Source organism: Oncorhynchus keta, chromosome 2 (assembly GCF_023373465.1).
Source record: "Oncorhynchus keta strain PuntledgeMale-10-30-2019 chromosome 2, Oket_V2, whole genome shotgun sequence".
Taxonomy (NCBI): domain Eukaryota; kingdom Metazoa; phylum Chordata; class Actinopteri; order Salmoniformes; family Salmonidae; genus Oncorhynchus; species Oncorhynchus keta.
In genome coordinates this window covers 48,394,568-48,408,232 of record NC_068422.1, presented here as the reverse complement: position 1 = coordinate 48,408,232, position 13,665 = coordinate 48,394,568, and the positions used below count along the sequence as shown (strand labels likewise).

The window sequence follows — 13,665 nt, the reverse complement described above, 5'->3', positions numbered from 1 at the left end:
CACACCCCCAATTTGGACAAAATAGTCCTAATAATTGACCCCTGGAAAAAGGTTTTGCTCTAACCTGCAGTCCAGAATCATCCCGATTAATAATAATAATAATAATCTAACTGTAATTTTTTTCTGGGCCCCGTTTCATTGGTATTGTTAACATGGCTTTGCTTTTCCTCATTAGATTCTATGTAGATACATTTTCAATCCATTCTATGTGGATTCACGAAGCCCCTCTAATAGGCCAACCATAAGTTATTTATGTTTTTTCCTCTTTGTCATTGTTTGATTGCGGCAGTTGATCTCTGCCTAATAAAATCCAAATCATAAACACCTGTTGCTTTGCCAGAGGCTTCCTGTCTGTCAGCCCCTCACAGACCTCATTCCAACTGCCAGTTTATCCTTGTGTTGACAAATAAGAGGCCAACAACTGTGGCATCACCAAAACAAGCATTTTCCTCGAAGCAAGAGGTGCGAGGTACACAATACAGACCTTTGAGAAAGCAAAACGAGTTTCAAGTTTAAGTGCTCCACTTTCTGAAGCTCATCCCAAAGAGATGAACCATGCTGGCATGCTAGCTCTTGTGAAAAAGAGGAAGAGGCCGGTTGAGGCTGGTGCTCAGGGTCAGGTAGAGGTCAAGTTCAAGGAGGTGACTCTGTATCTGGTGGAGAGGAAGATGGGCAGCAGTAGAAGGAACTTTCTGACCAGCCTGGCCAGGTCAAAAGGCTTTAGGGTGGAAGATGTCCTCAGGTAGGCCAACCAGCACACTGTAATTCTCAAGTCAAATAGATTTATTTTGGTTTCCTTGTTTTAACGGTCAAATGAAGGTATTGATTGTGTTATGGTTGGCCCTATGTCATGTTTTTCCATAACCTCCTGGTCATAATGTTGTTGCTCTATGTCTGATTGTTTGACGTTTCTTGGTTCCAAGCAATGTCATTGTGTATTAAGAAGGAATCGCACACCAGCCACCACACAATAGCCTGTATAACAGGCGGGTTGTTCCACCTCAAATAGCACAATAAAGACACAATTTCGACACCCACCATCTCAGATTGTTCTGAAATGTTTTATGTTGTTAGAAACAGGTAAGATTAGCATTCCTGCAACATTATTTTGTTGAAATAGAATTAAATCTTTATGAAATTAACTCAATTGATTGCACCCAAATTGGCTATTTTAATTTATATAAAATTGAATAAATATATTACCCAACATCCAATTTGGACCAAACAATGAGATAGACATGAGGAATCCAAAGAAATGGTCAAAAGCCACAAACAGACCCATCACAACCCACACCAATCTTGTATTCCACATTATGTTGTTACAGCCTGAACTGCATAATTAATTTTACAGGCAGAAAATGATTCCATCTTGCCATATTTTGTTATGTAGACATTTGGAAAGTTTACTGACCAACTTGCTGTTTCCTTCAGGCCTATTGTGAAAATGTTGTACTCACATTCAAATGTTGGATGGGGAAAAAATGGTCCAAATCGGATGTTAGGTACTATAATTATTAAATATTACCGTGCATTCGGATAGTATTCAGACCCTTTGGCTTTTTCCACATGTTGTTACTTACAGCTTTATTCTAAAATGGATTAAATAAAAAATGTTCCTCATCAATCTATACACATAACCCATTACGACAAAGCAAAAACAGCAACAAAAAAAAAAGTTTTTTTATTCAACATTAAAAAACATAAATACCTTATTTACATAAGTATTCAGACCCTTTGCTTTAAGACTCGAAATTGAGCTCATGTTTCTACAACTTGGTTGTAAATGAAATTGATTGGACATGATTTGGAAAGACACACACCTGTCTGTATAAGGTCCCACAGTTGATAGTGCAAAACCAAGCCGTGAGGTTGAAGGAATTTTCCGTCGAGCTCTGAGACAGGATTGAGTCGAGAGACAGATCTGGGGAAGGGTACCAAAACATTTCTGCAGCATTGAAGGATCCCAAAAACACAGCGGCCTCCATCATTATTAAATGGAAGAACTTTGAAACTGCCAAGACTCTTCCTAGAACTGTCCGCCCGGCTAAACTGAGCAATCGGGGGAGAAGGGCCTTGGTCAGGGAAGTGACCAAGAATCCGGTGGTTACTCTGACAGAGCTCCAGAGTTCCTCTGTGGAGATGGGAGAACCTTCCAGAAGGACAACCATCTCTGTAGCACTCAATCAATCAGGCCTTAATAGTAGAGTGACCAGACGGAAGCCACACCTCAGTAAAAGGCACATGATTGCCCAATTGGAGTTTGCCTAAAGGTCTCTGACCATGAGAGACAAGAGACCAAGATTGAACTATTTTGCCTGAATGCCAAGTGACACATCTGGAGGAAACCTGGGACCATCTCTACAGTGAAGCATGGTGGTGGCATGGTGGTAATCCATTTTAAAATAAGGCTGTAATTGAACAAAATGTGGAAAAATTCAAGGGGTCTAAATACCTTCCAAATACAATGTATATGAATCCTTCAAATGTAAAATGGCCAATTTGGGTGAAATCAATTAGCTTAATTTCTCAGAGGTCAAATTATATTGCAACAAAATAATGCTTCCGGGAATGCTTAACTTCTCTTCCTGACTACAGAAACGATTTCAGAAACATCTGAGATGGTGGGTGTCATGGCTTGCTGAATTGACATGGAGCCAACAGCCAGCCACAGGTTCATTTAATGATCCATTGTGCCATAGCTGGGTGGCAGCGGTAGCTAGCGATACTGAGCTGATCAAGCTCAGCCAGGCAGATAGAGCTGTATAGGTCTGCCTGAGGGGCACCAGTGGGAGGAGGCGAACTGGGAGGCTGTAGAACAGAGCTGCTGCCAGCTCCGCATCGCACCAGGCTGCGGATGATGGCAGCTTTCCCAGAAACACAGCTTGAACGCCTCTACGGTTACACTTGGCTTGATACAATTGTTTGAAACCAACCACAGGAAATAGGCCGTGTGTGCGCCTCGAACTGACATTCTGCCTAGCAGACAGTTTGATATTAGTGGCAGTTTTGATAACACCTCCCTAACACAGCCTTACACAAACAAGATATTCTCTTGAACGTTATACACACACACACACACACACACACACACACACACACACACACACACACACACACACACACACACACACACACACACACACACACACACACACACACACACACACACACACACACACACACACACACACACACACACACACACACACACACACACGCAAGCAGGCACACATACATTGTTTGGTGCGGCTGAATGCTGTTCGTGAGGTGGATGAGAGGCACAAACCTTCATTTATAATTTATCAAGTGTGATCTGATCAGTTTAGCCACTTAGATAAATCCACCATTCTAATTTCAACTCTGAAACGCAAATACACAACACCTTAAGCATTATCAAGTTTTCTGAATTGTGAGGTTATCGTGGGAGTTTTGAGTGACCAGCTAGGTTGGGATTTTGGCTTTAGCTGCTGTGAAATTAATGGCATGTCGATAATTCTGTTATCGACACACACCTTCCGTAATCTTGATCTTGGATCTCCTAGTGGGATGCAGTAGGATGCAGTGTACACTCCAGTTAGCACAGGCGTCAGCGCTCCCTATCTGAACCCCATTGACTTTAGCCTGTCCTTGCTCACTGCGCTGGAGCTCAGGGTCCCACTGTTCCTGGGAACTCCAATCTGGTGCAGCAGGGCATGCTTGCTAATTTGCATATCTATCTGCCATGCCATTTTATATTCACTGCTGGTCGCAAGTCAGAAAAATATCAGGATTTTGGCCTAGATTATAGGGGCTGTGTTTCTGTTTAGAGGGCAGTGAGTAAAAGAGCAGTGAGTGAATGAGAGAGAGCATTCAGTTATTTATCCTTGAGAGAGCACTCTTTTTTATTTATCCACCATGGCTAAATTCAGTACCTATATATCAATTTAAGCACAGAGTTGAATATCTACATCAGTCCACACTCGATTGTGACATTTTGAAAGGCTTCCTGTTTTTTTGTAAGAATCAACAGATGGCGATTAATCTGAAGGACAATTTCACCACTTCTTTGTCGGTAAATAAAAATATTCAGTACACCACAATAACTTCCAAAGTTGATGTTGACAGTGTGTAAAATATTTTTTTCTCTCAGTTTGGTGATAATATAGTCATATTCACACCTGCGCAAAGATATTGAATGTGATTATATGCTCTATCCACCCATACTGTTTGTGTTATCTTTGATGAGCCTGACTCTGTTGCTGTTATTGTTGTGGAGCCTCTCTAAACCTGGTCTCAGCGGCAGGCCAACCAATCAACCAACCAGTACACAGAGCAGTCAGACAGAGCATAAGATTCACTGCTGATTTGGCCAATTAGGCCTTTGCCTCTCTGCTGAAGTGACGCTCTGTTAGGCTGTTGGGATGTCCTGGGAGGGCCGTAAGGAGCCGTTCCACTGTTTTACCTCAGTTAGGAGACAGGAGGAGAAGAAGGAGCATGGGGAGGATAATCATGCATGGACAGGTGCTCTGATTGGCTCATTGGTATGGTAGTTACACACTGGTGGAACAGAGAGGGTTTCCGGGTGGGAGAAAACCAGACACGTCTGTTGTGAGGATCCCTATGGAGCTGTGGGATACTCTAGGTCAGGGATGGGCAACTTTGAATGAGGTGGGTGCCATAAAACATCTGAACTCACCACGAGAGGCCGAAATTGCACCTTAAGTTTTCTACTATTCTAACTAGCAACATTAAGTTTCCCAATCCTGCTGTAGGTGAATGCATATCTTTATGGATCTCAATTGTGAATGCACATCACGCCTGGCTTGCCGGTCCTGACATTTTCCTTAGTCCTCAGCTCTCTGTAGCCACTGGACGACTCCTCCGCTAGCGATGTGTAGCCCCCACTTGTAACCACATCATAAGGTATTATACCTGCAGGCTTTATGTAAAGTTTTACTGTAATTTTACTGACCTGTGACTCCCTTCTTCCTGTTCCTTGTGCAGTGATGATGTCACTCACGTGGTGGCGGAGGACAATCAGGCTGAGGTGTTGTGGGCGTGGCTGATGGGACATGGTCTGAGGGATGCCTCCAGAGTGGCTGTGCTGGACATCTCCTGGTTCACGGACAGCATGAGGGAGGGGAGACCTGTCAGAGTGGAGACCAGGCACTGTATTCAGGTGAGGGAACCTGTGGTCAGTGTGAGTGTATGTGGGCATTTACCGCTGTGTGTGTGCGTGTGTGTGTGTGTGGGCATTTACCGCTGTGTGTGTGTGTGTGTGTGTGTGTGGGTGTTGTGTTACACACAAATCCCCAAAATACAAGTAAAGGAATAAAGAAATATCAGGACGAGCAATGACAATGAGTCCGTAAAATAAATATATATGTATATGATGGTGTGTACAGACATTATGGACAGCATATGAATAGAAAATATGTGTACATCAGTAGTTGTGTAGGATGAGCCTTGACTAGAATACAGTATATACATATGAAATGGGTAAAAGAGTAAACATTATTAAAGTGATCAGTGTTCAATGACTATGTACATTGGGCAGCAGTCTCTAAGGTGCAGGGTTGAGTACAGGGTAGTAGCCGGCTAGTAACAGTGACTAAACTTCAGGGCTGGGTGGAGGCCGGTTAGTGGTGACTATTTAACAGTCTGATGGCCTGGAGATGTGTATGTGTGTAGCGAGTGTGGATGTGTGTGTATGTGCAAGAGAGTATATTTAGGAAAACAAAGGGAATACAGTATAGATACTGTAGTTCTGAAAAATACAGACAGAGGGTGAGTTGAATTAATTTGTCTGAGGAGTCACACACAATATAGGCCTCTCCCCCCACTGAAACCATTTGCTAGCAGATGAGCATCTTGGTGGGGCTGTTTGTAATACTGTAGTATTTCATTATAGATGCACTGACAAACTTTTGTATAATTTCAGCCAGTAGTTTTGAAAGTGGTGCTCATGAGCAAAAAGTAGTCCCCGTTTTTTGTGTACTAGTCATCCATTTAGCAAGATATGTTATGTCCTGCAAAATATATACATGTATATATCATTTAATATAATGTGTTATTCTTAATATCCTGGAGTGCACCTTTAATTGCTGCAGAAGACTACAACATGTCTGTGTGATTGGTGCATTGGAGTGTTCATTTTAGCTATGTTGATTGGTTCAAGTCTATATCATGGCCTCTTGGCCCATGGTCTTACTCTACCGGTCAAAAGTTTTAGATCACCTACTCATTCAAGGGTTTTACTTTATTTTCTTTACTATTTTCTACATTGTAGAATAATAATGAAGAGATCAACACTGTGAAATAACACATATGGAATCATGTAGTAACCAAAAAAGTGTTAAACATATGTGAAAAGCTGCCATCAAGGCAAAGGGTGGCTATTTGAACAATCTCAAATATAAAATACATTTGGATTTGTTTAATACTTTTGGCTACTACATGATTCCATATGTGTTTTTTCATAGTTTTGATGTCTTCACTATGATTCTACAATTCATGTTTTAAATAAAGAAAAACCCTTTCGAATGAGTAGGTGTTCTAAAACTTTTGACCGGTAGTGTCTGTCAAATAGTCCCAGCCGGCATGAAATAGAACATCACAGTCCCACCTGCCTGTGGGGAATACAACCTGAGTGTACCTATGTTACCCCATTGCCTCACACCAAAATCTTGACATTTTCCAAACGCAATTTTCTTGTCTGCTTGTTTTAGTCATTTAAAAACAACATTTATGAAAAGCACAACATGTCTAAAGATGACTTTTCAACATTGCCTGCTCCCGAGCATTCTGACTATTTAGAAAAACATAATATTGTATGGCTTACCTCATGCCCCTTTTAATGACAGTGCTAGTGAGTGCTAGCTAGCTACCAAGACCAACAACACAAACAATTGGACTATACAGCTACAAGTAGTGAGTGGAGTTACAAACGGACGATACTAAACAAGTTAAATGTCTTACCTGTGATTCCACACATAGCTACACATAGTGTAGCCTACTTGTACACTGGGTCCCCACATTTCCCGCTCACCCACAATAAATAGCTTGAAGCCACCAGGCTCTTCTCGCATGCTATATTTCCCTATGCGGGAGCATTACTAACCACGGGTCAGGATTCTTGACCTGGATACGTGTACATTGAACAACACAGCAGCTATTTTGTCATGCTTTGTTATTTCTGTATGACAAAACATGTTCAACGAAGTTGCTTCTTTTATAATGTGGGGACAATGTTTTCCCAATTTGTGGGCGTGGTCGAGGGGATTTTCTTCTTATTAGTGAATATTGACTCGGAGTATAGCGCAGACATGTTTTATGTTTGCCTGCTAAGAGCCAGTGTTCATTTAAATCCAGTTTGACCCGTTCTATCCATGTCCATGGCAATTCCAAATGAAAATAATACATTACGTTTGGTTGGTTGGAACTCAGTTTTGGGGCAACAAGACTAGGTGTGCGACTCGTTTCTGCTATCTGAGATTATACATTTATCAAAAATGGATGTCTACATTCAGCAAATAGTCCAGTATTTCACATGGAAAGGGACAGGATCCTCCTGGTCCGGAGGTCTCCTCCACACAGAATACCACCTCAACTCCACCAAGCCCACTTTCTCAGGCATCCTCTGCTATAGGGAGGTGAGGTAGCCTGAGTTCACCGTAAGTGCCACCCTACTACAGTATCTACACTGTTAAAACCCATTCTGTTATCAGGTTTCCATACATTCGTTTTATGCGGGTAAAGTACATATCAGATAAAACATTTCATGACAGGCCTGATAGAAACAGCAAATTTGCCGGGACACTTTCCAAATGTCGACAAGACAAAATATGCTAGACAAGGTGGGATCTTTTTGTCAGTAAAATGATTTATGCTAGAAATGGCGGTGTAAACGCTTTTATGCTCAAAGATTGATTTAATAACCATCATATTGAAGTAAACTTGGTAGTGTGAATTAGTCCATGAAAGAATGATGTTGGAGAAGGAGAGACAGATAGTAAAATGCAACCTTGAACATACTGAGTCAATTTTCTCAACGACATTTGTAAAAATACTAATTACCATATGGTAACTGATTAGTCGGTATGTCACTGGTGACGCTCAATAAAGGAGTAATAAAATATAAAATCCTTATCTAAAGTTAATGAATTTAATGCTAACAGATTTTAAGGGGGAGCTTTTTTGTGTCGGTGTTTGCGTGTGTGTGTGTGTGTGTTTGTGTGTATGTACGTGTGTGCATGTGCGTGTTTGTGTTTGCGCATTGGTGTGTGTCTGGGCGTGGGTGTGTCAAAGAGAGGAATTGTAGAGAGAACACTTAACTTTCTCTAGCCTTCGCTCACATTAAGACATTTCAGTTTGCTTGACAGCGGCAGAAGGATCCCCCATATTGCTGTTGCATGTCAAATAGACCCATCGGCGCAACATCAGGACTCGGAGCTCGCTCCTAACCAAAACACAGATTTGTTTCTGCTGGAAGGCACTGTGGAGGCATCTACAACAGAATAAAGAAATAGACTGTCTGGTTCTTCTCTTCTTCCTACCATAACTGGGTACAAATGTGATTCGAAATCATTTCAAATACTTTAGCTGGGCTGGATGGAGCTTGCCTGGCGTAATAAAAACCAATAGAAAGACCCAAATGTGCAAACCCAGTCCATCTGACACTTCAGACAAGCTAAAGCAAATAAAGTATTTGAAATATTTCAAATAGTATTTTGAACCCAGTTCCGCTTCCCACCAACCTCATCACAAAAGGGCTTGCAAGCCTGCCTTTCTGACAACATTATGCAAAGATATGACGAGTGTGTGCCAAAGCTATGCAGCAACGGATATGAAAATGTCTATTTCCCATTCCTGCGCAGCCATTCGTGCTATTCCATATGAAATGCTCAAATCTGGCCCATCAATAGATTTCTGGTGGCTATGTCATCATGAAGCTGAGCTAATGATGCAATGTTAACGTTTATCGACCTGTCTCCTAAGGTAACCACAAGCCTCTTTTACTGCTTATCCCGTGATGTATCCCTATTCTAAATTGCACAAGGCAATACACCATGGCATTTACGTGTGCCACGCTTCCAGTAGAGAGTTATAAATCTATTTAAGAGCCTTGTGTAGAGAGACAATATTCTCAGAGCTGGCTTTGCTAACACTTTTGCCTCAGGGTCTTCCTAACACTATAAAAACATTATGCGTTTTACAACCATAAATATTTCACCCTGTACCCTGCACAGTGTGTCTGAAGGGAATTTTGCCTATTAAAAAACTATTGAAATGTAATATTTCTGTTAGGTACTTACCAGTAGGAAAACATACACTGAGTATAGAAAACACTAGGAACATCTTCCTAATATTGAGTTGCACCCCTTTTGCTCTTAGAACAGCCTCAATTCCTCGGGGCATGGACTCTACGTCGGAAGCAGGATACTGGCCCATGTTGACTCCAATGCTTCCCAAAGTTGTGTTAAGTTGGCTGCATGCCCTTTGGTGGTGAACCTTTCTTGATACACAAGGGGATCTGTAAATGTGTGCCATTCACCCTCTGGATGGATGTCTCAATTGTCTCAAGGTTTAAAAATCCTTTAAATCCTCCTGTTCATCTACACTGATTGAAGTGGATTTAACAAGTGACATCAATAAGGGATCATAGCTTTCACCTGGATTCACCTGGTCAGTCTATGTCATGGAAAGAGCAGAGCACTGTTTTGTACACTCCATAATTGTATTTACTGATATCAATAATTATCATTTTTATATCAAAGTATTTATCAATATTAAAAAATATATATATTTTTTTATATAAAATATTATATGATAATGACCTTCATGGGGCGGGATTACATTTGCATGCTCTTACATATGGTCGCTAGTGAAAGTCTACACACACCTTGCACAGTTTTATCATTTAGTTCATTTGATTGCTTTTCCTGTAGAACTACACAACCTACTCATATTTTTCAAAGTGAAAGTCAAATTATATTTAATAAAAATAAATGTTTTTAAGATATTAAAGTGTTTTGATTGTGTATGTCTTCACACCCCAGAGATAATTGGTGGAATCACCTTTGGCAGCCATTACAACTGTGAACATTTTTGAATAAGATTCTACTAACCTTGCACAACACTTAGGGCAACATATCTATTGTTTTTGTCAAAATTACTCAAGCTAAGTACATTTGTATGCGATCATTGATGAACAACAATATTCTAACATACTCCACAGCCACTATTGGTAACAAGCATACCCATAACATGATGCTGCCAACACAATACTCATCTTATTCAAAATTATTCACACCTGTAATGGCTGGCAATTGTGCTTCAACCAAGTATTAACAATGACCAGGCTGCCGGAAAACGTGTGGCGAGGAGGCATTTGCCCCAGCACTTTTCAACGTACTTTATTATGTATAAAATACAGTACATCGACACAAATAATTAAAAAGAGGGGCAAAGTACGTTTTTGTTGTTGTCGATTTGCCTCATGATTGGTGTACTCACAATTTCTCTGTTCTTCACATTGGAGTGCTGCTGCAGGCTTTGTGTGTGTCTGACCAATCAGATTCAAGGAAAGCGCAGGTCTCTGAAGGTCCACTCTCCACTTTCCTCTAAGTTTTTATTTAGCAAGCGTGATGAAACATCACTCCAGGCACCTAAACATTAGTGATCTGACATGCTGTATTGCATGGAAATTATACTTTTTTCCCATTCTGATCAACTGTAGGCTACTAACAACGGCAGCTGCATCGTCTAGCCTGCTATGCACCCTGTCCCTCTGGCCAGGGTAAACAAAGCAATAACGTTGTGTAGGCCTAGTTATAGGCCGTTTGTTTGTGAGAAAATGTGGAGGGGATCAAATTTGGTTTATATTCAAACTCGAGCTGACTAAGCTATCTAGACTTTTTCAATCCAAAATTATGAACTGGAATTAATCAAAAAGCACAATAGCTGACATAGACTGTGTGTTGACTTTTATTTAGGCCTACAGTTGCATAAGGCAGGACTACGCGATTGCAAACCTGCTTAAAGCAAGCTCAGCCCTGTGAGTTTTCAGGGAATTCAGGGGAGAGGGATTTGTGACAAAACTTTAATACAACTAGTCTTTTTTTTTACTGAGGATTTTTTTTTAGACCTGTTGTAAACCAAGGTTTACAGAACCCATCTGCTGCTTTCTTATGTGGTTTAACTAAGGGAAAGCAGTGGTGAAATACAGAATTGGACGATGTGAGGAAATTCTAGTAATAAACATTTCCCCATGAAATATCAACGTCTTAAAGTGCTCACAATTACTTTTGTTGAAGATTCTGGCTTTAATCATTCCCATATGTTCATTTCCAGCTGGCAGAGATAAGTGGAACATTGGGAAGTGCTCAGAAAAGTCAGTATAAAGGGAACCTGTACTAGCCACATTATTTAATGAATATGCACAAATATTTTCAATAAAGATCAATCTTTTGGGTTTATAGACGAGGGGACACAGATGGCTGGGGTATAAAGTATTCAAAAAGCCAGATGTCAGTGAGGGGTTCATCACTTTTAAATACGTTTAAGTTGTAATCAGCCAATAGAAAACCCATTTTATCTTCATTATTAATCAAATCCAAAGTTGATGCAAGGTTATCAATGAAACTACCAATAAACTATTTACCAGAGAGAATTTCTATGAAAAGAGATTCATCATCACTGTTATCAGATGTAAGTGCGGGGTTCTCTTTAACAAAGAGTTGAAAACGTTTATGAACAAAAATGGACACTCCTCCTCCTCCGACTCTTGAGGTTCTATAGTGGTGAACAGCATTATACGGAGATGTGATAAAACCATGCTTGTCTCTTCAGTTAACCATCTTTCTGAAAGGGCAACAAAGGAAAATGAATGATTGAGAGAAGACAGATAATGAACAAGGTGGTCACGATTTTTAAGAATACTGTAACGTTCATCGTCCTCGTCTGAGGAGTATGAAGGACTTGAGGACCAATGCGCAGCGTGGTACGTGTTCATGATGAATTTATTAAACACAGAACACTAAAACAAAAATAACAAAGAGAATGACACGAAACGAAACAGTCCTGTCTGGTGAGATACACAAAGACATAAAACAATCACCCATGAAACACAGGTGGGAAAAGGCTACCTAAATATGATTCTCAATAAGAGACAACTAACGACACCTGCCTCTGATTGAGAACCATACCAGGCCAAACGCAAAACACAACATAGAAAAACGAACATAGACAACCCACCCCAACTCACGCCCTGACCAACCTAAAACAAAGACATAACAAAAGAACTAAGGTCAGAACGTGACCAATACTGCGAACGTTCAAATGAAAGTTAGAAAATAAGCTTGTCTTGTAATTAGATAAACTGCTATACAGGTTGTTAAATTGCTTAGCATTATAGTAAACACAAGTGATCAAATAATTTCTGGTAAATTTCAGGAAATTTGAATCTGTATCAAAACAGTCATTATATTTATTGTTCTCCATTAATATCTAATGGGTTTTTACATCCTCAATTCCATCGATTAAAATGTTAATGCGCCTCGATCTGTTTTCGAGGTAGTCTCCTTTGGAAGAGTGCTTGTCAAGTGTTGTTTGGAAATTTGCGAAATCCTCAGACATGGTTTTGAATGCGGTCTGGCAGGTGACATTCGTGACCTTTATCTCCTCCACCTCCGACAGCGTTATTTCCAAACTGTGTTTAAATTCCATTACAGATCATCAACCCTTTGTGTGTAGAATCCAAAAAGAGCTCAAGCAACACACACTTGCACCTATGAGATCACACATGCACCAGTGAGATCACACTTGCACCAGTGAAATCACACATGCACCAGTGAGATCACACATGCACCAGTGAGATCACACATGCACCAGTGAAATCACACATGCACCAGTGAGATCACACATGCACCAGTGAGATCACACTTGCACCAGTGAAATCACACATGCACCAGTGAGATCACACATGCACCAGTGAGATCACACATGCATGATAAACAGTGAGAAAGCGTAGAACTTGCTCACTGTATGGACCCCGGCTGCACTTACCTAAACAAGCGGGAGATTACCAACTCGCATGTTAGTGTTGCGGATACAAGCAGTATGCGGGGCAGTAAGCCAAAACACAGGTCAAAGATGCTTGGGAGAGACAATGGTAGGAGTATTTTCTTACCCATGGAACGAGCAGCATGAACGAGCAGAGTGAACGAGTATCGTCCGATGTAGTTATTGATATACAAATATGAAATTATTGACATAAAAAATGCTATTAATATATGTTAAAACGGCTTTCCATCCTACAGTGGCTGTTTTGCGTAAGTGGAGTGGGATGTGGAATAGGTGATGGTGAGAACAAGGAGAGAGGAGACAGTGAGTGAAAGATTGTGGGAATGGTTGCAAGATTGGAAAGAGATGCGTAAGGTGTCTCTGTGAACACAGAGACACCTGTTATCCCTGTGCGGTGGCTGTCATCAATCTTCTGTTTAGGAAGAGCTAGTGCCTCCTCCCGTAGGAGTGGATGCCTCTGTGACCCCTAACCCTAGTTGGCGGCCCGAACACACCTCTCTGTCTGTGTGGATACCACTAGTCTGTGTAGACACACACACACAAGCGTTCACAGCCCCGTTCACATGCCCACACAAACTTTTAGTCAGAGGATTAAAATACCGC

General features: G+C 40.9%; 1 protein-coding gene across 4 annotated transcripts in view; it reads left to right on the top strand.

Moving 5' to 3' along the window:
* Positions 1-478: 478 nt before the first annotated feature.
* The window catches only part of LOC118401536 (DNA nucleotidylexotransferase), a 150,804-nt gene continuing 137,617 nt past the window's right edge, over positions 479-13,665 (top strand). For 3 of the 4 annotated variants that reach the window (XM_035799160.1, XM_035799143.1, XM_035799133.1), the window contains exons 1-2: positions 479-742; positions 4,984-5,158. In XM_035799160.1, coding sequence (XP_035655053.1) covers positions 549-742; positions 4,984-5,158 — 369 coding nt within the window. In that variant the 5' untranslated portion in view covers positions 479-548. Of the gene's footprint in view, positions 743-3,873; positions 4,052-4,983; positions 5,159-13,665 lie in introns of those variants that run through there. The other variant, XM_035799152.2, reaches the window with a different exon arrangement.